General features: G+C 41.2%; 1 protein-coding gene across 2 annotated transcripts; it reads right to left on the bottom strand.

Moving 5' to 3' along the window:
• Positions 1–21280: 21280 nt before the first annotated feature.
• Positions 21281–23383, bottom strand: LOC130197539 (CD59 glycoprotein-like). 2 transcript variants are annotated; one of them, XM_056420243.1, is made up of 4 exons: positions 23285–23383; positions 22946–23023; positions 22157–22264; positions 21281–21528 (listed from the first exon to the last, which is right to left on the bottom strand). In XM_056420243.1, exons 2-4 carry the CDS (start codon positions 22998–23000, stop codon positions 21368–21370), a joined length of 324 nt encoding a protein of 107 aa, XP_056276218.1. In that variant the 5' UTR covers positions 23001–23023; positions 23285–23383; the 3' UTR covers positions 21281–21367. The 2 variants fall into 2 exon arrangements, with proteins under 2 accessions (XP_056276218.1, XP_056276227.1); XM_056420252.1 differs by lacking the exon at positions 23285–23383 and adding an exon at positions 23249–23268.
• Between the last annotated feature and the right edge of the window lie 3675 nt (positions 23384–27058).

Raw genomic sequence — 27058 nt, 5'->3', positions numbered from 1 at the left:
TTGTAATTTGAACACTTTGTTGGCATCGTCTGAAGGGTGCAACTACAGCAACGCACATAGTATGAATTTAACATTTCAAATAATAGTAAACCTTTTATTTTCAAAACATTATAGCTTCAGTACGAGCCACATTCCAGATGTCTGAATTTAAATGAACAGTTAAAGTGAAACAAAGCGAAAGAAAACAACTCTGTCTCCGAGAAAGTGTGACACTTTGCATCAGACACCTCAAATATGGTTGTTTTTTAAATCAATATAATGATGAAGAGTTGTTGCTTACGGTATTTCTCAACATCTCAAAATGTTGATACCACCAACATGTTCATTGACTATGTAATTCATTTGTTTTCACTATAAGACTGTATCAGCTCATTGCAACTAAACCAGACACATCTCAATGGTTAGCTTCAGGTTCTTACAGCACTTTATAACGATCAGGGAAATAAACTAGGGAGAGATACAATTAGTGGAAATGTTACCACCAACCATAATCCTGGCAGAAATAACATGTTCTTCAAAATGTAGGTTTAAAAACAAATCCATTGTTGGCCTACATGCATCTTTTCGAAGAGACACGTTTGAAGAAAATGGCAAATCTGTCTGATCGTCAGGCAACATCATTAAGCTAAGATAATGTAAGACAACAGACCTTAATTAATAACTATGTATTTAATGTGTGAACTCTGTTTAACGTGAACAAACAGAAAGAGGTTAATGTTCTTCGAATTATTCAAAGTTTTCTAAAAAAACTCAAATGTAAAAGATCAAGAAGCGTCCTCATATGTCCATAAATGGAAACCGGGAACAAAGGGATTTATGGACCATTTGATGTTTACATCTGAGAAACACCTGCAATAATTAACAGTGAGTCTGCAGTGACAGTCACCCAACATGTTGTATATTACCCTCCAAAAATATGAACAACCTATTGCAAGTAATTTGTCTAAAATAATTATTTTGAAAGTGTCATACCTAACAGCAACAAAATATCAGGATATATGTTAACAGAATGGCTAATTCAACTTTTCTTATTTGTATTTATTGTAATCTTCTTTTTCTGTGTGATTTTACTGTTTGATTTGATGTTTTTATTAAATTTATTTTGGTCAAGTACTACATGTGAACATTCTTCCACGTTGTCACGCTTTCCTCGAAAATGCTTTGTAAAATCTGGTTTGATGGTCGATTATCAGCATTCACCCAGACGTCTGTTGTTCCCTCAACAATAGACTACTCCCACCAGCACTCTCTCTTTCTGTGCGTGTGTGTGTGTGTGTGTGTTAATCATGATGCAGCTCTTATCAGCGACCGTCAGACCTGCAGAGTCTCCGATGTGCTCCCTGCTGATAGCTGCACACACAGAGGTCTCCTCCCCTATTGGGGTTTTAAATAGAGAACTAATAGACCTCAGCTTGGAAAATAAAAGCCGAGCATCATTACCAGGCGGGGATGACAACTCGGTAGAACAGTAACTAGAGTAATAAACAGCCGATGATACAGTGGCCTCTTGATGTGCATGGGAAGGAGCTGAGAAAGACGCCGATGTACGAAACGCCTCCATCAGACAGAAACCACATTCTACATGATTGCTGCTGAAAGACTGACGTAAACATGCTGCAACAAGCAGAAGAGCTCAGCTTTTTGTTTAGTCCCCCGCTGACTTTTGCATATTGATCAAATAACAGAATAGATGGATTGCCGGGAGCATTTGGAACATACCTGTTATGCAACCTGAGGCACTAAAGGTCAGACTGAGTCGACTGCGAGCGTTTAAACCGCGTCCTGCGACTCGTGACTCTGACTCTGATTTCGGCTTTGACGTTGAGAGAGAGACACACAGAGAGGGGGGTGAAAGGATAAAATCAGTCATTAGAGTCTATTCACTGTGTCTCTATGGGGCCAATGGAAAGCCTCTTGACCTGCCGACTGAAACACACACACACACACACGCACACACACAGTAAGAGAGAGCGGGCTGTAATGAACAGTCGAGGGAGTCCATTGCCCCTTCTGTTCACATTTAGACTCTTGATTGGCCAAGACCTCTGACCATGAAGATCATAAGGTCACAATTGTGACCCTAAGGACAGCTGCGTGCGTGTGTGCATGTGTATGTGTTTGTGTGTGTGTGTGTGTGCGTGTGTGTTTGTATGGGATAGTGAACTAACATGAAAAGATCCAGAGGCGAAAGCTATCCTGGAAGTTTAAAGTAAAAATCTTGAATAAGAGGGTGTGTAGATATTTATATATATGTATAATGGGTTAATTTATATATACATATATATGTATATACAGGACTGTCTCAGAAAATTAGAATATTGTGATAAAGTTCTTTATTTTCTGTAATGCAATTTAAAAAACAAAAATGTCATGCATTCTGGATTCATTACAAATCAACTGAAATATTGCAAGCCTTTTATTCTTTTAATATTGCTGATTATGGCTTACAGTTTAAGAAAACTCTAAAATCCTATCTCATAAAATTTTAATATTTCCTCAGACCAAGTAAAAAAAAGATTTATAACAGCTGAGTGTTTGTCAAGGCTCAGGAAACCCTTGCAGGTGTTTCGAGTTAATTAGACAATTCAAGTGATTTGTTTAATACCCTACTAGTATACTTTTTCATGATATTCTAATATTTAGAGATAGGATATTTGAGTTTTCTTAAGCTGTAAGCCATAATCAGCAATAAATCAGAATAAAAGGCTTGCAATATTTCAGTTGATTTGTAATGAATCCAGAATGCATGACATTTTTGTTTTTTTAATTGCATTACAGAAAATAAAGAACTTCATCACAATATTCTAATTTTCTGAGACAGTCCTGTATATGTATAATAGGTTAATTTATATATACATAATTTATATATATATATATATGCATATATAATGGGTTAATTTATATATACATAATTTATATATATATATATGAATTAACTCATTATTGGTCAGCGTGGATAGCAGGTCAGCAGCTCATGAAACCCGAGGTCTGTTTGGATGTGTGGGAACTCCAGTCTGCAGATGACAGCTCGTTAACAGAAGGAGATTTGACCGTCAACCCCAATCACTCTCTTCCTCCTCCCCCATCCCCCCCTCAGGCTCTGCAGCAACAAGGTCAAACACAGAGGTGGAGGAGGGTGGCGTGAAACAAGCAGTAAGGTGTTTGTGCCGATCGACCATTTAACCACACACACACATTCACACGGCTAACTTATCAGTGGCATAAAGAGTCTTCAGCATGTGAGAATCTTTGAAGATGCACTACTCGACTGTCTCGTCCTTCTTTTCCTTCTCGCTCTTCTCTTTTTCTTTGTGTCTGGTCCTGATCAGCAGTTCATGAAATCCCTGCAGAGTGTTGGGAGATACTGCCCGACAAACAAGGCCCCCAGAGACATCAGAGAGAGAACAATGGCGACGGAGAAAGAAGTTTCAGCTCATTGTGCAGCTATCGTTTACTTTGAACACTTAATAGTTTCCTGCTAGAAAAGCTCTAAAAACGCACTGTACGGTCCTGCTCTGCACAAAAAAACAGATCAACCGAGTCCCTACGAGTGTGGTGCACCCGATGGAGCACCTTTGTTCTCTATTCAGTAGATCTGATACAGTATGCTAACTGTAAATCATATATTTATTCCTAGGAATGACAGATCGACCTCGTTAATCAATTTAAAAAATACATCTAACTTGTTAAGTTCTCTTTTGTCAAAAAATAAATGTTGCCAATAAATCATCAATGTGTCGTATGTGGGAGAGGATATTCGTGTGCCTTACTTCTCTCCTCGAATTTCAGTGGTACAAGAGTTTAACAGCCTCTTTTTAATCGATTTCTGTTGTCATTGTGCAATCTGTTACCTGAATGCCTAAAGTTCAAAGCTTCCAGCCAGTAGCGCCGCATGTGAGGCGTAGTTCAACTCCAAAATGTCACTGAAATAGGGTGAAATTACCAATTTTTAAGCTCAAAACTACTCTGCTCGCCTCACTTGCACCACGCTGTGAGTGCGGACACCGTAATTGAGGCAATTGGTGGTTGTTGTTGTTGTTGTTGTTGTTTTTGTTTTTGTGCCGCTCCACAGTTTGCTCGTTTGCAACAGTGGACTGTATTTTTCAAAATAGGCGTTAAGTGGAGCCACACGGCAGCCGAAGGTTTGGCCCATCGGGCGACCCGGACTCAAACTGTTGAGTGGAAGCTCAGCGCTGCTCGGGAAGTAAAATAAAATATCAGGACCACTGGAGGTGAACGGATAATCAAATGCACATCACATCCAAATTGCTTATCATTCCAGCCTTCTTTCTTTAATCTTAAACCAAACGTGACAGTAATTGTGGGCTGCGGAGGCACATGTCAGGAGAGGGATCACACACCTGCAGAGAGGAGGAAAGAAATGACAAAGAAAAGAGAGAAAGTTTAAAGAATCCAGCAAAAAAAAAAAATACTAAAGGGGTCATAACCTAAATGTAGGTAGATAACTTTACTCTCTAAGTTTCAAATTGGCAGTATGAAAAATGAATCAGCGTATAGCAGGATGGAAATATACAAAATAAACAAACTTAGGTGAAGGGGAGGGAGAGGTGTAGAGATAAAGAATTGGGCCAAGCGGGGATCAGCTTCACACAGAGATCACAGACATGTCTTCCTATCTCTCATTTCTTCTGTCAGTCTGTCTGTGTTTACCGCCCTCCAGCTTTACCTCTCTCATTGTCTGCTCTTTTTTTCTCTCTGTCTCAGCTTGTCTTTGAGAGAGAGAGAGAGAGAGAGAAGAGAGTGAGAGAGAAGATAAGCTCAGACAGGGAGATGAAGCTGCGGTGATAAACAGGCAGTTAGAATGAAGAGGAAGAAGATGAGAAGGAAGTGCAAATAGTTGCTTTATGGTTGGGTCAATGGAAGCAACAATGGCCCTCTCTCTCGGATCCTCTTGTTTTCAGGCTGCGGACTGAGCAATAAGGTCAGAGAGCGACCTGTGTTCATCCATATGTCCACCAAACAGCTTTTTAGATTTAAAAAGATCTCCTAAACAATGTAAACATTGACAATATGGAACCGATTACTTCCCCGGTGTGAAACGTGGTTGCAGTGTTATGAGCTCTCCCTCCCAGAATACATTCCTCATGTTTGCAGATGTGATAAGCGCGGCTTGAGTCGGCTCACAGTTACTGTACAATTATTCATGTGTAAACGCTCGAGTTCTCGTCTTGTGTGTGTCTTCACACCGATGTCGTTGTGGGCGCTGCGGACAAATCACACGCAAGCGGGGGGGTGCGAAGCCACACCTACGTCTCTCTGGAAACACCTATACGACGGCTGCTTGTAGCAACAGGGATAAACTTCTGATGAAATACATTCTGGAAGATGAGGAGGAAGAATGTCGGTCTCAAGTATTTACGAAACAGCGATGGATTCATTGGTCCAACGCCTCGAGAAACGATGACGGTTGGTTTGACCATATTTTCCAGCGAATGAAAATGGAAGATGATGAGATTTCATACAAAAAAAATATGAACTGTCTGAGACCCATGTGAGCTTCAGTTGTGTCCACATGGGTGAGATATGTGAACAATTTAAACCTGCACTGCACGTCGTGTCTGATTATACCGACTTCAACTGTGAATGTGGAGAAGACCAAGATAGTTATTTCCCAAAAGTCTGGAAACCCATTACTGAACCAATTTTAATATGTGCTATAGGGAAGAGTTGCTCCCTCTGAAAGGCCAGGATTATTTAAAAAAATGGATAAACACGAGTACTTAATTAATTCCAGAGAAGCACAACAAGCAATGGATATCAAACTGAATTCGACCAATTTCAATTTTAAAAGCTCCAAGAGAGTTTCTTCATCAATGTGTATTGTAGTCTGCAGATGTAAGGTCCATATTTGGGCGTGTGTAATTGTGTGTGATTGTGTGTGTGTGTGTGTGTGTGTGTGTGTGTGTGTGTGTGTGTGTGTGTGCATATGTGCGTGTGTGTGTGTATGTGTACATGTGTGTGTGCCTGTGTGTGTGTCCGCGTGTGTGTGAGCGCTTTTCAGTTGTGTGTGTGGAAGGGTATTCTGAATAATGTCCCTCACGGCCCCTCATAGGTGTGCGTTTGTGTGCGTGTGCATGTGTGTATATGTGTGCATGTGTGTGTGCCTGTGTGTGTGTGTGTGCACGCGTGTGTGTGCGTGTGCGGGTGTGCGTTTGTGTGTGTGTGTGCGTGCGCGAGCATGTGTGTGTGTGTGTGTGTGTGTGGTATGGGATTGGATATATTGTGAGGGAACAGACAAGAGGAGATCATGATGGCAAGAAATATCATGCACACACTTAGACATATACACAGGAAGAGGGGGAATGAGGAGGGCAATCATCTCCAATCAAGATGTTATTGATTTCTCTCGTTCTCCGTGTCTGTGTCGCTCTCTCTGTTTCTCTCTCTCTCCCAGCAGCACCTGGCTCTTGTCACAGTAGGACATTGAGGCTCAATAGCAGCAGTGAGAGAGACAGTTATACATCATTATCTTCCCATCTTGTGAGTGTGTGTGTGTGTGTGTGTGTGTGTTCCCTGGTCACTGGCTCTGAGACAAAACACACACACAGATGTTTTTTGCTCTCTTCTGCTCTGCAATCATGATTTGCTGCTTGTCTGCAGCCACAACAACAACAACAACACACAAATACACACAAACCGTTTTCAGGACCCTCTCGTGTGTCCACTGAAGGTAAAGTACCTCTAAACTTCACTTCTCAGAGTAACTAATCACGTTAACTTTAGAAGTGTACTTGAGTAGATTATGTTAATTTACCTGGGTGTTTCCATATTATGTAACTTTATATTTCCACTATTTCAGAAGCAAATATTAACTTTTGACATTCATGTGAAATTTGATGTCAAATTAAGATTTTTATTTATACTTCACCTAATACATTATGATTCAAGATGAGGTCCACCTTTACAGCTCTAACAGCAAAGCTATTCACACATTAATGCATCACTTCTAATAATCTGGTGAGATAATATAATTCGGAAAAGGGCCATTCTGCATAATGAGTACATTTATCTTTTCTATTTTAGGTGTATTTTGATGCTTATGTTTTATAAACAACTTTTTGTTTTTTGTTTTAACACAATTTTTTTATAGTACTTTCAATTAAGTAAACGTTCCGACTACGTATGTCTACTGCTGTACAATAACCTGTTGAATCTCATATTTTATCATCATTTTAAACTTGAACGGGCTCAATTACTCGCACATGTTACAGAACACTATATGGTATATACAGGACTGTCTCAGAAAATTAGAATATTGTGATAAAGTTCTTTATTTTCTGTAATGCAATTAAAAAAACAAAAATGTTATGCATTCTGGATTCATTACAAATCAACTGAAATATTGCAAGCCTTTTATTCTTTAATATTGCTGATTATGGCTTACAGCTTAAGAAAACTCAAATATCCTATCTCTAAATATTAGAATATCATGAAAAAGTATACTAGTAGGGTATTAAACAAATCACTTGAATTGTCTAATTAACTCGAAACACCTGCAAGGGTTTCCTGAGCCTTGACAAACACTCAGCTGTTATAAATCTTTTTTTTTACTTGGTCTGAGGAAATATTAAAATTTTAATAGATAGGATTTTAGAGTTTTCTTAAGCTGTAAGCCATAATCAGCAATATTAAAAGAATAAAAGGCTTGCAATATTTCAGTTGATTTGTAATGAATCCAGAATGCATGACATTTTTGTTTTTTTAATTGCATTACAGAAAATAAAGAACTTTATCACAATATTCTAATTTTCTGAGACAGTCCTGTATTATACTACAGTAATATGCACTATTATGAAAGTTAGTGTAGAAATGTAGACACATTTTGAGTAGAAACGTCAACGATCAGTGAAGCTGCAACATTAGAAAACACGCTTTGAACATCTGAGTGGAAACAATGTTCATCTTAAGAAACTTGGTTTCCTCGTCCACTCTGATATATTCTCAGATTTGTTAAGTCATGTCCCCAGAAAGAATCGGAAAGTAGATATTGAGATGCATATCTCCTGGACAATGTGTACCTTTCCTCCACACCTCTCCATTCTTTAACCTCCTGTTAAATCCTAGAATCCTGTTGGACATTTTTTATCTGAAATTATTTTACCTTCATTTAACCAAACAAGTAAAATGAGAACCGGTTCTCATTTACAATGACGACCCGGGCAAAGAGGCAGCAACAGGAGGCAAAGCACTACAAACATAAACACATCTCAAACCATCTCGTAAAAACGTCTTATGTTGGAGCTATTTATTCTGACATTTGTATTTAGTTATATTGTAAAGTAATATTGATTATTCATTGCTTCTTTAGGTTATATTTTGATATGTTAGAAGATATTTTTTCTTATGATGGTTTTAGTTTAGTTGATTGGTTAAATATATTTAGTTTTAGGATTGGTTCACTGATTGGGTAACACTGGGCACCTGTGGTTATATGTAGGTGTGGGTAGCTTCAGGACCAGCATGCACCGGGGTGGCCTATGGGTTTTTACCAGCACACGGAAGGCAGTGTCAGCATTTAGTTTCTTCTTTTTGTTTGTTTCGTAAATGAATTATAAGAATAATGACATAAGGAAATGGACATAACTTTCTTTTGGCTGCGTCAACTCAAAACCCCCCACGGTGCATCAGGGGCAATTTGATTTATAGTTTTATTTGAGTTATTTGGACAAATGGCCACTACATCTTAATATTCACAATATATAAAATAAACTAACTCAAAAGCAGTTGCAGCGATCAGAGACGTGCACCGTTTGGGATGAGTTATGGAAGGAAGCTAACGGAGGGACGGTGCGGAGCTTCAGCTTCTCTTGCAACTCATTCCAGTCGCTTGGAGCAGAAAACTGGACCGAGACACTTGTTCTGTTGTAGATGAGGAGTAGTGAGCGGAGACGTGTGGGTTGTGGAGCGTATTTTGGGTAACTCCGCCTGTGATGTGTCAAGTTTTAGTCAACCACAACACAAATGGAAATATTATTGGTACCAACGGACAGACCCACAAAACCCAGTTACAGAATACCAGAAGGAAAACGGCTGAAGGCATTACAAGGGCTTCCCCAGGTGTGTGTGTGTGTGTGTGTGTGTGTGTGTGTGTGTGTGTGTGTGTGTGTGTGCGTGCGTGAGATTGTGTCAGTGTGTCGGATGCCGTATGTTAATCAATGCCGTTAATGTAGCAATGAATTAGTAGTTTAGATGTCACGGGACGCTTAACACAGCTGATCCTTACCAGACAACCACAGAAACACCCACCCACACACACACACACACACACACACACACAAACAGCCCACAGGACCCCTGGGGACCACAGGCGGACATTGTATAGTAGGCTAATTATCCCAAATTGCTAAAATAGTAGAGAGAGAGTGTGCGTATGTGTGTGTGTGTGTGTGTGTGTGTGTGTGTGCCCCCCTTCACAGCTGCTCCTGGTGTCAAGCCTTTGATAGATGAGAGATAGAGAGAGTGTTCATTTACTGGTCGGGAACACACACCCACACACACACACGCACGCAAACACACACACACACACACACATGCACACACACACACACACACACAGAAACACATACACCTGACTGCTCATTTATTGGTCTAACAGATTGGTCTTTTGTTGCTCGGTCGCTGGTTCACGCTGGAAGGACTGCCGAAGTTCAGACTACGACGCTCGGGGGGGAAAGCGCCCTGTCGTCAGGCGTAAACGCCTTAAACGCAGCAAGCAGACCTCCTATGAAATGTGTGGTGATAATTAGGAAATAAGAGGCATCATAAACAGACAGTAGTTTGACAATGAACAGACGCAGGGAAGAGTAAGCGTGCGCTGGATGAGTGGGTGTGAGCTCCTTCAGTGCCGAGGAACATTTGCACCCACAGAGGCTTTTGCTACCAGAGAAGTTATTTCACCGAATCAAACTTTCATCTTTATGTCACTGCGAGTGAAATTATTAATTTAGTCACAATAGAGCAAAATGTTTTCAGTTTGACTTCACTCCTATGTTGTAGTCTTTCTAGGGGAGATATTGACAATATAAACATTGGCGGTAAATAACAACAGGTTGAACCTGTAAGCCTCTATAATATAAGGATGTTATGGTTACGCACATATGTTATGTGGCTGAATCGTCTTTCCTCATAATAAAAAAGGTAGATTCAAAAGGTAGAATGTGAAGGACAAGCTGATGTCAGCAAACGGTCACTAATCGATGAAAGGATACGCTGAGCCAATATGAGTTGATTTCTTCTTCTTTTTTATTTTTACGAGGACATTGTTGCCCTGAAGAAAAAAACAGAATCTCTCTTATCTATCCCGCAGCTATTGTTTCCTTTTTAGATAGATAGATAGATAGATATACTGTATAGATAGATAGATAGACAGACAGACAGATAGATACACTAATCCGTTGTCCTCTTTCCGGGGCCCTTCTTTATGAGACAATGCTCATCCCCTTTCTTCTCCTCCACCCATGCATCCCTCATTCCACCATCCCTCCATCTCTCGGGTATTGATCAAGTGACGGGGCCACAGGCTGAAAGACACCACCTCATCTGGTTTAAATTACCTCGACACCACACACACACCTGCACACCACGGCTGTGTGTGGGTGTAGAGGGGGGATAGCGCCTCTGGGATAGGTGGCAGGGGAACGCCCATGACCCCGACCATACACACACACACACACACACACACACACACACAACAGGGAGTGAGCAACAGAGCGGGTGGGGTGTGAAATAAGCTGTAAGGCAGAGGGGATATTAAGTTGCCACATGTGTTCTGTTTACTATCCTCTAATTAACCCCCAGGCTGTCTTATAGGCTACATATACACACACACACACACACACACGCACACACACACACACACACACACACACCACATCTTGTCTGCAATCATTTCTTTCTGGTGTCGTACAGTCCGAACATCATCAAGAGTGAGATTGCTTTGCTCCAAACATTTAAAATGATCAAATGAAGACACCAAAAGCATCTTTTTTATGTGTGCGTGTGTGTGTTTGTGTGTGTGTGTGTGTGTGTTGTGTTTGTGTGTGTGTAGGTGTGTGTGTGTATAAAACATTCTGGACAGTAAGTTAACTGCACATTAAGAATAAGTGTGTAATTCAAACCTTCAAGTTTGACTATTCACCCATCCTATGGAGCACGGGCGGCGGGCGGCGGGCGGCGGGCGGGTGGCGGGCGGCGGCCGACTTCCTCGTGCTGGAGATGGATGGCTCACCAAGAAACAGACCGGAGATGTATGAGATTTCTCGATTTGCATCATTTTGTACGTCCGAAAGAAAGATTATTGTTGGGCTGCAGGACAAACTGTAACTAAATGATGATGTATAGTTTGCAGTGACATGCAACTATCGTCATGGTTACAATAATAACCAAGTGGTTAAGGTCAGGGTACGATCCTGGTCATGATTTAAGAAAGGAAAACAAACAGGCGTCTTGTGTGTTAAAATCGTATATTCCGTTGACTCGTGGAGGGATTTGTTGCGTGAGCGTGAACAACTGATGCCGTCGTTCTTCTTGGGAAGACCAACTGTTTAGATTTTTTTTGTTCTCCTTCCTGTTTTATCGACTGCCTGCACAACACATTCCCATTGACGCCTCGTCAGTTGGCAGACTTTCGTATTGCATCACACATGCTGAGGTCCACATATGTGCAGAGCTCAAGATACAAATAGATGGAAACATTGGTCCAGACAGTTTTTTATTGCAACATTCAATATACTTTATATTACTGTGCAAAACACACACACACACACACACAAGAAAATGTGGAATAAAATCACACGCAGAAGTTTATCTGAACCCTTCCCATGTTCGGCACAATTAACATACATAGACACTTCTGTTTATTGGCTGTAAACTCACATCAACCCTTAAAACCCTTCTTTTTTTAAAGATCTGTTCTATTCAGTCTATGTCTGTAACCACACGCTTTTAAAGGGGAAAGAAAGATGGAATCTGTCCCAATGTGCACATGAGATGATATCACCTATAATGCAATCAGCTGTCACCACTAATGCTCTCATCTGCCCTAATGGAGCGAGTCAGAGGAGAGGAGAGGAGAGGATAGAAGAGGAAAGGAAAGGAGTGGGCGGACACTTGCTGCATTCTGAATGTTGGAAAATGAGCAGTTTCTTAATAGAATTCACCATGGTGCCTTTTCCTCAGGTGATACACACAGATACATACACAACTAAACACACACACAGACACACACACATGCATATACACACACACTAGCAAGTCTAATTGAAAAGAACCAAACAGAGAGAAATCTGTGGCTGGGTTTGGCCTGAAGGAGGAGAAAGATGGAGAGGGATCAAAAGTGGGGAGATGGGGATTAGAAAAGGGAGAGATGGGAGGAGATGAGGAGACCGAAGGGGACAAAGAGGTAAATAGAGAGAGAGAGAAAAAGACACACATAAAGGGATAAAGACTTGACACTGCTTCTTTGTTTTTTACATTTTTGACAATATTAGACTTTTTTTCAGTGTAATGTTGGTACCAGAAATGTGACATCTCTTACAGCTGCGTTTAAAGAAGAAGAGTGTATTGCCTTCCTCTTTCATCCACTTTGGTACAAGATTCCCAAAATACAATAGAAGTTAATGTAATTTTTTTCTTTGTGGGCTTCACAGTATTGGAAAGTTCCTCCTTTTCTTCTGGTTGAGCAGTGTTTCAGCGACACACATGTGCTGGTTGCAAACTGTGCGAACGTGTTTTCATGCTGCAAACAGAAACTGTGGTTGCTCAATGCCGACTCAACGTTTCTTCACTTGTCTCACTTTCTATCGGCCTTGGACATTTGTTTCACATTGTTTACTGTTTTCTTGTCTGGCTCTTGTGGTGTGTAGTCATTTTGTTGTTGTGACACTGTTGTGTATAGAACTGTAAGTCAGATTGATGCGATCCTGTAGAAGAACCTTGAAGAACCTTGAAGAACCTTGAAGAACCTTGAAGAACCTTACGACTAATCTTACGGTTTTGAACGTTGAAGAACCTGCAAAGGAGTCGCCTAAAGGACTTCATCTTCCAGGAACCTCTTTAAATAAAGTTATTTGTCGACTCAACTGGTCGTTAATAACCCGTTATGAAAAAGGCCAAATCTTAAAAGATGTATTGGGGGGAAAGCAGGTATCTGAGGTGAGCAGGTGAAATGTGGAGGGGGCAGTATTCATCCTGTTGTTAAGAAAACATACCTCACAGTAAACATACATACAAACAATATTTCCAACAATGCAGCTTATATTTTTTATTTTTTTATTCACCTTAAGTTTAAGTTATTGTAATTCTATGTGAAAGAAGGACGTAGCAAAGTAAGAGTGCCATTGTACATTGAAACTGCTTGTTAACTGTGCATATGACAACACAAATATCTCGATATCTTAAAACTGCTGAAATTCGGAGAGCTTGTCAAAATAACACTGTTATCTTGTAATCTTTGCGTGTGCCGTCGGCCTATAGTTTATAATTAGCCATCTGTGTGTTTACTGTGCCACTGGGACGGGGAGAGCGGTCGGCACCCAGCGGCTCTGGGAGGCAGTCACCCAGTCAGCAGCCACAACTACTCAGATTGAGCCAGCACCCCAGCAGCCGGGTCACAGCCGGCTGGTACGTCTGGACCCCAGAATCAAACCAAGCCCCCAGGAAACTTCACAAAGTGGCCAACCGGGTAAATTACCATTTTCAAGTCGTGTATTAGTGCAATTAGGCCCAAAAACAGACTTACATTGAGAAAGAGACGTGTAATTCGGCAGATATTTTTAAAAGCGTGATTCAACTTCCCAGTGCAAACACTTGAGTATCCCTTGGTAAATCATTCAGTCCTAAAAGTTGCAAGAGACAAATAGCTTAATCCAGAATTCCTCCATTTATGTGAACAAGGCTGGACCGAAGGCTGGGAGACGGGTTACAGGAAACTCTCGTGTCCTTGCTCCATGGGGTCCGTAATACGGAAGATCCAGGTATTTTTATCTGAATTCTTTCCTCTGAAGTCAAACTTTCTTTGCTTCATGTACCACTGAGCAAATGTCATAGGAATTAACGAATACCACCTCAGAGCCTGTATTCACTTCTCTTCATACGTCCATGGATCAGATCATTGGTGCTGGTTGAATTTAAACTAACTGCTAACTGCTAACTGGGTGTTTAGTTTCTGTCACTTTGGATTTAATCCAACAAACAAACTTTCAACACGTGCTTTGACCATAAATGTTGACAATCAGTCAGCTCTGCTTCTACATCCTCTGGACTGAGGGCAGCTACAGTGACTCACTATCGCCTCTAGAGGAACAAATGGTATTACATTACATTACATTACATTACATGTCATTTAGCTGACGCTTTTATCCAAAGCGACTTACAATCCTGTTACATACACTGTAGGGAGCAACTCAGGGTTAAGTGTCTTGCTCAAGGACACAACGACTAGGCGGATTGAACCTCTTGAAAGACGGACGTGCTACCCACTGACCCATAGTCGCCCTTTCCTTACAAGACAGGACAGGCCGGACGTCTGAAATTCTGGCAAGAGATACAATAACTTGAGTTTTCTTAGCGGGCACATTGCTACTTTAACCCACTTGTATCAAGATGTAATGCTTTACATCTCAATAATGTTTTTAAATTTGGTTTTACAGTCACAAACATGTTCTACCTTAATGCAATGCTGTTTTCTCCCTGATATTGCATCAAAATGATTTCCAACCTTTTCGTCTTCTTTTTGTCTGATGTAGAGTTTACAACAAGAAACGTGTGGTCGTTCAGCCAAAACCCCACGAGCAACGGAGAGAGTCCTGTGTAATGTCCCTTTGTCCTGCCCACACGCATATACACACATACACACAAATACACATACACACATACACACACAATGACAAGGAAGCACAAAGTTTGGACACCAACATGGACCAATGAGAGGTACGAGTAATTTGTGTTACCGAGATGTAGTAACAGCTAAGAACACAAAGTGAATTATATTATAACCCAAACAAAGGCCATGCACCCCCCCCCCCCCACACACACACACACACACACACACACACACACACACACCACGCACACACACACACACAGCAGGAGCAGCAGCACGGTCTTTGTCTTGTTTCCACCATCTAAACTCTCACATGTAATTAGCCTCACTCTCTCTGTCCGTCGCAGATACCGATAGCACACAGGAGGGGGTCAGTGTGTGTGTGTGTGTGTGTGTGTGTGTGTGGGTGGGTAGTGGGGACAGGGGGGGGTCCAAGCGTCTCAAGGGACAGGTTATGACAAATAAGATTAATGTGTCCCCTATTTCCAGACTGGTGCACTGGCCTCTCTTCTGCTCACACACACACACACACTCATGTCGTAAAACACACATACACGCCTCCCTGATAGCGTTTTCTCTCTGGAGGGTCCATATGGGGACCAGAGTCTGGTGGGAGTATGTGTGCGTGTGTGTGTGTGTGTGTGTGTGTGTGTGTGTGTGTGTGGCACTCCAGGACATCACCTCTGTCTTTTCCTTTGTTGTCATGAAACCCTGAGCCTCAGATGTCTTTGGAGACCTTGACTCACCGCTGCTTTTGTTTTATTCGTGTCCCCGAGTTGTAAAGACAGTGTGTCATGTAAGTCAACAAACCTAATGCAGAAAATAGAAGAAAATAAACAACTGATACGATCTTAGTATTACTAAGCTTGCATGACAGGGTGTGATGACATCACTTGTCTTTGTTTATTCCTGTACAAGACAGTGTCACCACTTTTAAAGGTTCATTTTCTTTTGCAGTAATATTGGTACTTTGAGTTTACAACATATTGTTTAACTCTGAAGTTCTTCTTTCTTTCAAGAACAATTTCACATATGTGCACATTGATATGCTTGCAAGTTTCTGTCAAATGTAGCACACTTAATAAACAATGAATAATCTTGGAATCTTCCTCCGATTCGTTTCGGGGTAAACTTCACACGGATAGAACAATGTATGATACAGGATACTTTGTGATTTGCGATAAAGACCCCTGTAGATATCGTTTCTCAGGGAACACGTATTGGAGTTGACCTACTGCCATCAATTCTCCGCTTCCTATTTCCTGAAGTGTAACTGGTGATCATGTGTTCGACAGCCTCTGGCTGCAGGTTCACCGACACAGACGTGACGCGTGGTCTCACGGATCAGTTGGTCGGACGCCTGCAACCATTCAACACGAGAGCTGATCTGAGTTCAGTGCTTATAACGCTGTCAGGTATGTCGGCAGCACCCTGCTGTTCTCTAAAGGGTGTTTGGTTTGTGAAGAGTTGTTCTCAGTGAGGGAAACTCATCTTCGCACACACTCACACAGCTGAAGCGGCACGACCTCTCTTCACCTTTGACCTTGGCTCTCTCGGCCTGCTTGAATGGTATTAACTATCGCCAGGACAGAAAGGAAATCCGTCTGTGTGTCAGAGACTGGTGGGGAGAGGGGAAATGTGTATGTACCTTGGTGTTACCTAATACAATTCAAATTGAAATTATTGCAATGACATTGTTTGAGCCTGGGATGATGGCGGTAAAGGTTATTTCATCTACATCTAATTTCCCAGCCAGATAACGCTCACCGGCATACCGATGTGGGGACACCCACGAAGAGTCATCTAGCTATTGCATCTTCATCTTCTTCTATTACTTCTTCAACTTCTTCTATTACTACGAATACATCTGGAGTACAACAACCTTAATAATCAACCTGTGTGCATGTTTTTCATCCGCACCCACAGATGAAGTTGCGTGGACTTTTCGAGAACACGTTTTTGATCCAGGCATCCGTCTCTTTGTCTTTACTCTTTGCTCTAATGGAGGCCCTCAGGCATGTGTGTCTCAGAGATCCCATGGGGTGTTTGTCTCCTGGGTATCTGCAACATGCACCCACTGGGAGGACACAACACACACACACACACACACACACACACATGGAGTACCCCAGTCGGGGGTAGAGGCTCAGTTCTGGGGGGCGAGAGAAGCACAGCGGGAGTACAAGGGGAAAAGATTATACCTCTGGGGCTGACACACACACACACACATACACTCACACACACAAACGCATGCACACACACACACACAAGCACCTAAACCCTAAACATGCACACGAGAAATGCAACAATCCCTGAACTTTGAACAGTGAGGTGAGATTAATGGCAGAAAAACACTGAAACTTACATTACGTATAAAACCTTTTTCCTCCAGAGAGTTTCACTCTGCACAGCGAACGCAACGCTTTCATTCAGTGCATTGACATTAAGTTGAATCTGACTTGGGTCCAAAATGTATTACTGGTTTCAACCTGTGTGTGCCGCTGTGTGTGGGTTGCAACGCAGCGCGATCCTAACATGTATCAGAGCATTGTCTGTGTTCAGTATTTCACAATGTGATAGCCATCTGATTTAGGCATTGTAAAACAAAACTTTTAAAAACAGTTTTATGGGATTGTTATGTTATTTTATTCATTTGAGTTGTCCATGCTTTTAGAAACAGGTATCTTATACTTGCTTCTCCTGTAATGCACTTTTAATGACACCTGTTTAAGGGAATATAAATACACTTGACTTGTCTTCCATGTATTGTTCCAGGAAATGTGTTGTTCAAGTGTTGTTGTTCTGTGGTAATACTTCTGGGATACTTTTAGACAATGTTCACTCTAAGGATTTCTATCTATGTGTATTGTTGGCTTCAACAGCAGATAAATTGTTCCTCATAAAAATATTATTTTAGGGAGTCTGCTGTAGTGGTACTGGACTCATCCAGAGAAACCAAGAAACGACTAAAAAGAGGACACGAAAAAAAAGAGTCACAAGAGAAGAGAACAGATGAAGCAAAATAAACAATTTCTCAGAGCTAATTGGATTAATAGGAAGCAAATTGATGTGGGATAATCTGCAGTACGAGTGCTCATGTGTGCGTGTCCATGCAGCAGTTGTTGCGCCTAAAGCAAAAATATGGAGATCGAAAAGAAGACATATTTAGACGGACACAGAGAGGGAGAGAGAGGGGGAGACGTTCCTCCTCTCGATTCTGGTCTGAAACTAATTGGTCCAGGATTAGAGGAGATTATATTTAAAACTACACACAAAAATTATACAAAGCCCTCCACAGGTCTGGTTTCCATGGCGATAGTCTGCTGTGCAACAGTGCAACAGCAACAGGGAGAGAAAATAAAATCAGTTGCTGCCCTGATACCCAGGAAGACACAAACCGGTTGGAGGAGACTGAACTAAAGCTCGCAAGCATACGTTCCTGGATTATTACCACCGTAGATGATTGTAATCTGTAAATATGAGAATAATAAAAGGTTGTGTAGTGTTTTAGTGTGTGAATCAAACTCAGAGATTATTCGCACAAATCAGCCTGCATCGTATTTCACGTCCCACTGCCCCCCCCCCCCCCCTTCACCACCACCACCACCAGCTTCATCTTCACTGTGACAACACCTTATCTGACTCTGCAAGAAAGTGAATGACCTCTCTAAGCCCACTCGCATTATATAATTTTGGGGATTTTAAAATATAACATAACTCATAAGCATCATGCATTTATTCCTTTTATATCTGGATCAGTTTTCTGTTAGACGTTCAATGTAAATTATATATATATTTTTAATAAGAAGCAAAAATAGAAAGAGAAAATTCATTTTGACATATTGATAAATAGAGGGGGTGTTTAACAGGAAGTGCTGCCATAAAAAAAAAGTGTAATTGGTTGCATTAATCACAAAAACTGTCAACAGTGCGAGGACTGACATTTCTTTTTCTCAAGCCAGTAAAGAAAGTAAATTAAATTTAAAAAGTCATCTCAAGTCTCCATAACTATGTTGAAATCTAAAAGCATTCGGAGAATGCGAAGAGGTCAGAGGTGAGGAGGAGGAGACAGAAAGCTCCGGAGGCGTCACGCAGCGTGAACAAAAACACTTCTCAAAAATGCTAAACTTCAATTATTTGCTGAGACATCTACTTGTTTCAACACCCAAAAAAGCATCTGCTGTTAATTAAAAACAGGCTTCTACCTTTCAGAAAGTGGCTGATACTCTGTCTGATTGTTGTTGCTGTTTATGGATCTCAGCAATAACACTCATGTCGCTGCTCCAGGCTTTGAATGCGGCTCTGTGTATATTTCAGTGCTTGAACAAAGGCTGAACAGCGTGTCAGCTGTTGTATTTTAACTCGGTGTCACGCTGCTGCTTGTCTGTGAAATGCACTCGACTCTGAAGCAGGAAGCTTTCTTCTCTGTCAGTCGTACAAGCTGATCAGACGGGCTGGGACATCAGTGTTTTCCTGTTCCATCGTTACCTCTGAAATATATTCTTCAAGAGGGGTTTTGATCACACACACTTGTATACCTGTGACAAGCAGAAAAACCAACAACCACCTTCAAGAATCTGTTGTTTATTGACATATTTCCTATTTCATCCCCAGCTGTGACAGCAACAGTATTGATCTCAACCTGTGAGTGTGATCAGATTATGTCACATCACAACCGTGTAAAATAATGTCTCAAACTATACAGGTGTTTGAGTTTGAGTTGGGCGTGGTCAAGGTGGGCGTGGTCCAAGAAAGGGGGCTTCACGACCCCCCCACCCCCCCACCCCCCACCCCCCACTCACCAAAAGAGCGGGATATGGCTTTGCAGAAACTCAAGTTCCATTCTTTTTTTCTTCTGGGGCCAAGAAGACATATCTACCTTCATAAAGATGACAGTGGGCTCTGGGGCTCAACGCACCACTATTTAAAGGCACCTTGGGGAGTTTTTGACCACTTTTTGACATCTAGCAAAGGCAAATGGCGGCCAGCATTTTTTTAGTACACATCTCATTTATAAATCTTTGTTACGTCCTCATACATGACCAAAAGATCCCAGATTTCAGCCAACAAAGCTCATTTTAGTTGCTCTTTCTCAGTCACACACACTCACACACACACACACACACACACCTGGTACTTTCCTCCTGTGCTCAGCCAGATGTTATCATTGAGAATTAGATGTAAATTCAAGTGTGAGAAATGTTTTTAATTATCTAGCCACCTGGACAGGGTTGTAACAGGCACGCACACACACACACACACACACACACACACACACACACACACACACACACATTTTGCATAAAATAGCATCACTTGCTTGCAAGCACATTGATGGGAATGATTCCCTATAATACTTTGACTTTATACATTTAAAAATCAGTTTTGTGTCTAGAGTACATGTCCTCAGTCTTGTTTGGTCACTTGAGGACACCCAGAGGATAGAATAACACACACAGATACACACACACAAACACACACATCACTTTAGGTAACATCTTGTCTTTTATTTTATTAACGTCAACATATTCGTACTTTGTTCTCACTCACTGCTGCAGAAACATCACATTACTCTATAATCGGTTGAAGAGGAATAAAGCTGCTTGTTTGGAAAATGAATCTTAATCATGTTGAAGGCGGCAGCAGACACTCGTAGTCTTGGACTTTGTTGCTTGACCGATTTCAATGCTCTGTGTACAGGTTTCCTGTTGTCTATCTTCCTCATAGGTCTTCCTCAGTATTTTATCACCGATTACTTCTTGAATAATTGAAAAGTGATACATTTGATCTGCACTCTGAGTGCAAATATCAACATGTCAGAGGCTTTGCCATAGCGTACTCCGTCGCTACTGATATTGATCAATTCGGTCTGAACATTTGGAAAGCCAATTAAATAATGTCATCATGTAATCCCCATTCAAGATAGCATCTGGCTGCTGGAGTTCGGTGAGCTGCCCAAGAGTCCGCATTTGACGCCCTGGGAGTGAGATCAGGCTGGTGGAGCAGAGGTTTTGGGGTTTACTTGAACTCTACAAAGTGCATTTCTAGTCTCTAGTCAATAAATCTGAATCTAAATGTTACCAACGTATAAACTTTATGTAAATCGTGCGTTTATATAAAAGTGGGCGCATGACTTTAACTTCTTCTCACGTACAAATCAAGTTTGTTCAGGAACTTTAGAAAGAAATACTGAATATCACATCGCACTTCATTCTAAATAAATGACACTAAGATATAGATAGACTTGTAAGATATATGATTTATGTTGTAATGTCTTAACCCTTGTGTTGCCTTCGGGTCAATTTGACCCGATTCAATGTTTCACCCTCCTGTCGCCTTCGGGTCAATATGACCCGATTCAATGTTTAAGTAAATACAACTTTTATAATGCAACATAGAGAAGGAATTGTTTGCAGCATCAATGACTGTAGAAAGATGTGACCAGTAGAGCCTTCAGTTTATTTATGTGTCTCATCAGTCAAACATGGTTCACTGTCGGAAGCATCGACATTTGTTTGTATTTATTTAACCAAACAAGTCCTTAAATTTCTGAAGGAAGCTTTTTTCTTGGCCATTGCAGAGTTTTGATTGACAGCAGTCAAAGTCAAAGTCAGCGAGGGAATATCTGACGGCCAGAATCATGAAGTCACATTCTGCGTACCTCAAACAGCTCGAGTAGGTCTTTCCTGAGGGGAGTGTGAGAGACACAGCATTAGTCTTGTGCGCATTGCATTCATTATAACATTAACCAATACTCACACTTCGCATTACAAGGACAATAGCAGGCAAGCCAGTTAAAAAAACAAACATTAAAACAAATATTCAAATGTATTTTCCTCCAAATATGATTTTTCTAGAAGATAACCATCACATTGAATACATTTTTTAATAAATAAAAAGTATTTTAAATATTGGGAGAATGCTCAAAGAAGTCCAGTGTATTTACTTAACCTAGCGGCTTTATTATTACTGCAACTTCCATGACAACTGAGCAAACTCTGCCCCCCGATGAAGCCCATGAGAGGTTGTGAAAGGTTCAGAGAGTGGACCTTGTGCGAACAATGTGTTTTAATATTTGTCTTGTTAAGTTCTCAGTGTTTGTCCAAAAGGGATTCAAAGCTAACGGATCAATGTGCAATACGAGAATCAAAATGTGTTTTGTGTTGAATCATCAGTTGAAATCGCTTTGTAGGATTTAATAACTATAACCATTGAATCAACATCAGACATTATATGTTCTCAACATATCATTTTCATGATGACTTTTAACGAGAACTTGGATATTGCACTTTTTAATTCCCGAACAATACTTACCACCACTGGTGAGTTTGAGGCAGCTGTCTTCACCTTGGTTACACTCCTGTTTGACCTCACAGCCGTTGGAGGGCCCGTCGGGGCAGGAGTAGCACTGCAGCGACAGGCCTGGAGAAACCAGACAGAGCTCTTCAGACTGAAGTGGCGCCGCATGCAGCGTCATGTTCATGAGATGAGGAGATGGATACCAAGACGGCGGCTATAAGGTCATTTCACAAAATGTCAAACTATTTATTAATGTCAGCTCCTGGAGGTGTTTGCTTTTATGATCAGTGTCCAGCTTGGGGATATATTTTCTTTTGGTTGATCAAATTGTGGGATTTTTATGTTGTAAAAAGTATCCGTACATTTTACGTCCAGTTGTGGAAATTATAATAAATTATAGGATTGTTGCCTGGGAAAATTTTAACACAAATTATATCTGACTTTATTGACAAAACATGCCCCTGATGTGCTGTATTTTTTATAATTTGCTTATTACAATATTGTCAATGAACTATGCACAAAGCAAACTGCATGTCTTAAAAGATCAAAGACAATGTTGTGAATGAATAGTTATCACTGGCTGTGTGTGTCGTGTGAACTGGAGGCTCACGACGAGGGAGCAGAACGAGCAAGCTGCACACTGATGTGCCAAAACGTTCCCTCAGGCTGATATGTTTTCTCTTTGCAAAACATATAATCTCTCTGACTTAGCCCCACTTGCCTGCGCTTTTCAGGAGCAGGAAGAAAAATAAAGAGGGAGCAAAAAGCAATTCTGATTCCTTCTTCAACCCCTTTTTTTCTTACCAAATCCAAACATGGCAAAGCTGACAGCCAGGCAAAACAACACCGAGCTCCTCATCGTGACTGAAGGCTCTGTCACGTCTGGAAATCACATTTAAAAAAAGGAAAATTCACAATAGTGTCACAGCTGGATTAAAGGCAGAGCATTGACTTTGTGGAAATGAAAAGAAAACGCTTATGAGTCAATAACAAATAAAATAGCACTTTAAATTACCGTAAGAGAATACTACAGAAAATTATGAAAAGACATTCATTTGGAAGTATGAATTTGATTATTCAAGGTAGCAATAAAAGAAAAATGTTTACCACAACTTGTTAGTCCTGCAGTCAATTCACACTCACCTGCGAGGACAACGACTTTGAGCTCATGAAGAACAGACTTCCTATTACAGCGTCAACAGGGAAAGTCAACAGACCATCTGTTTGGGTTCAGAGTCCATGTGTGGATTTGATTTAGACGTCTGCAATGTTGGTCGATACAGTGCACTGTGTGTGTGATATGGAGAAATAATGAACAGATATTCGCAATAGATTGTTCTCGTCTTTTTACGAATGAGAAATGATCCTAGTGAGGGAATTCAATCGTTGGTATACGCTTAACTCTGTTAACCGAAGACAAGGGGAAACTAGGAAGGGAGAAATGTAAGTAAGAGAGAATGAGGGAGGGAGACAGGAAAGGAAAGCAGGTGTAGTGACAGGCCAGAGGTCGGTAAAGCAAAGAGGAAGAATGTTTACAGGATGCAACATGAAGTGTGTACTACTGTGTTTTTGTAACTTTGTGTGTATTGGGGCAACATGTTGATGTAGTTCATAACACATTCACTGAAGTCTGGAGTCGTACGGAGCCGCGGATGAACCATTATTGCTGAAGGCTTTGCCCTGAAAGTCAGATACTGTCTGTGTAATATCTCTGTCAGACAAAGAAGGAGGCGACTCAGCACATTTCCGCTGAGAGAGAAGCTGAAATGAATCCTTGTTGTTGAATGTAGAACAGACATCAACATGACTGAAGAGTCTACAAACTATAGAATTACAAAGACATCACCCTGTGATCTGTTTGAGTGCATCATGTTGATCTGTTGATTTGGTAATCCCACAAACACCTTCCTGATAGGAGAGCACCACATGTGTATTACTAAAAACAGCACGATTTACTTTTGTTTGACTGCATTGGGCAGCAGGAGCTGAGCGACTAAATCCTTGTTGTCTTTTAGTCTTTGTTGGTCATGAGAAAAGTGTAGAATAATGCTCAATGTCTCCTTTAACACAGAGCAGCAGACCTGTGAGCAACAGCATCTGAACACACAAGAAAGGGTTCTCCATTTGAGCGTTTCTTGGATGATTACTTCAATTTAATTAAGTTTATTTTTTAAACAGACCAATATCACAAATTACGAATTTGCCTCAGAGGGCTTAACAATCTGTACACATACGACATCCCTATCCCAGAACCTCACATCGGATCAGGAAATACTCTTAAAAAAACAGAAGAAAATAAACTTTCTCAGGGAAAAAAGGAAAGAGAAACCTTCAGCAAAAGAGGAGGCTCCCTCTCCAGGATGGACAGAAGCAATCGATGTCATGTGTACAGATGAACAGCGTTGCAGAGGTACAACACATTCAATGCATATGAACAACATCCTTTCGTGCGCGACCGCTCCGACGACGCGTTCATGCTGCACAACATCAGGAGAATACGTCCTCTTCTTACACAGAAGGCGACGCAGGTTCTGATCCAGGCTTCTGGCCTCTCGACTACTGCCCCTCCTAACTGGCTGGTCTCCTCCTGGCTGCCATCACCCCTGCAGCTCATCGCAACCACAGCAGCTCGCAGTCTTCAGCCTCCGAAATTCACCACACTCCACCTCACCACCTCCACCTCCTCCTCACTGGTTACACTGGGCTGCCGCTTCATCCGCAAACACTGGCGTGGTCGTGCTCCGTGTGCTCCAGACGGATCGCCCCCCCTACATCCGGGATATGGTCACACCACCGCACACCCTGGCGCTCGGCCGCTCGGCACAGCCAATCGTCTTGTGCCTCCCTGCAGCTAATCTAATCACTGAAAGACTGTTTGCTTGCTGCTCCCTCTCAGTGGTGGAAACGCTCCCCACTGACATCAGGACAGCAAAAGTCTCTTCCACATTCGTCGGAGAAAACACACCTTTTCCGACTATATCTGGATTAAAACACAGATTAGCATTCAGTGGCATAGATACTTACTATATGGTACTTTTTTGGGTTCGATATATGTTGAAATGTTGTACTTCCTATTTCTTGTGTTTCTTAGTTTTGTACTCTAGGTTGAAATGCACTTATTGTAAGTCGCTTTGGATAAAAGCGTCTGCTAAATGACATGTAATGTAATGTAATATGACATTATTAATCATGAGAATAGTAGTCATGGACTTCCCCCAAATGTATAGGGACAAATATCATTGTTGTGTCTTTCTTTTAACAATGAAAACTATCAGGTGAACTGTCAGCAGACACAGATTTGATGTCAATAAACATTCAATCAGGACTGAAACCGTCCTCCAGGTTATTATGGGTTTACAATCCTGAATTTGTATGAAGTCTTCTTTTTTTATCCTCACAGTTTCTCTGCAGATCATCGTTCGCTTGGAGGCGTGAAACCAGAGATCAGAGACTCACACACATGCACCACAAGCATGAAATCAAAGTTCATGTTTTTCAACTCTAAGCATTTTCCTTTTGGACCTGCAGTCTGAGCCTCAGTACTTATAGAGGAAGAGAGATCATTTCATTGTGAAGGGTAGATACGATCACATTATAACCTGCAAAAAAGTTTATTGCAATAAAAAAGTTCTAAAAGTAATAACAATCAATTAAAGAGAATATTTCTTTTAGGGAATGCGGCCAGTGTCATGTTTAATTGAAAGAAGTTTGGAGTATAATCGTGAATAATTCTTCCCAAGGGGAAGCTCCACATTTCCTCACAGACTTTTAAATGTCGACATCTGAAAGCGACATGACTTTGCTTTGCCATTGCAGCTATTTAGGCTAATGACTGGCTGTCCTGCTGCTCATTACTTCTTGTCGGAGGCCGGGCTAAAGGCTGGTGTAATGAGGCAAAGCAGAGCTTTCATTCTCTCGGCTGTGGACTCTTTTCCTTTGTGCCTCTGCAGTTCTCACACCTCAGCTGACATAGATCAAGCCAGAGAGGACTCAATACTATTCATTTAAACGTTAAGAAAACTGTTGACACCCTTTTCTCTACGTGGCATTGTGTGATTACAACTTTGTTTTTCTCCAGAGGAGGCAGCTGCTAAATTAAAACTTCAAGCAATCGGTGCTTTTGTCCAACGGTCAGAATTTCTCGGACACCATGATGTAAATGTAAATCCTGAAATGTATTGACCGCGTCCACACAAGAACAAACCAGCAGCCGGGACAAGTGTAATTCATCACTCACGAAGCTTGATCTCACAATGAAGCGTCGCTGACTGAGTTGCATTGTGGGTAATGTAAGCGCCAGGTTTTTCAAAGACTATCCATCCCGTAGTCCGATGATGTTAACGAAGTGCAGTGCTCGTTTGGTGCGGCACACATTCACAAATCCATCGCGTGTCACGTCATGTCGTGTCTATAGATACGAAGGCTAAGTTATTATTGGACATTTGATATGAATCCTGTGTGTGTTAAGTACGTTGTGGTTAGCTTAGCTTAGCATAAAGCCTGGGAACAGCTGGTCAGGCTCTATCAAAAGGGACAAACATTAACCTTGCAACCACCCACTGCATTGTTTACACACATGATGATATCTTGTTTGATTAATTCATACGTGGACACGAGTGTCAAACGGACCATGTGGCATTCCATGTTAAACTATATCCATATTCCATTTATCCTCCTCTTCTTCTGTTTCTCTTTCTTTTTCCCATCCCCCTTTGCTTTGTTTTCTGTTCCTCTCTTTCACTCTATTCATTCAATGTCTTTTGTCTATTTTTTTTTCTTTCAGTCTGCTTCCATTCCTCTCTGTCACTCTCTCATTTCCCAGTCCACTGAGTTAAATATGAGGAAACCAAACCAATCAGGCCATGACATGGTTATTATTATTAAGTACTGATTCTTTTTTTAATTCCCTCTCTCTCT

This window comes from Pseudoliparis swirei, chromosome 1 (genome assembly GCF_029220125.1).
Source record: "Pseudoliparis swirei isolate HS2019 ecotype Mariana Trench chromosome 1, NWPU_hadal_v1, whole genome shotgun sequence".
Classification (NCBI taxonomy): Eukaryota; Metazoa; Chordata; class Actinopteri; order Perciformes; family Liparidae; genus Pseudoliparis; species Pseudoliparis swirei.
The sequence above is the reverse complement of the archived record's forward strand: the minus strand, read 5'-3'. Positions and strand labels throughout refer to the sequence as shown.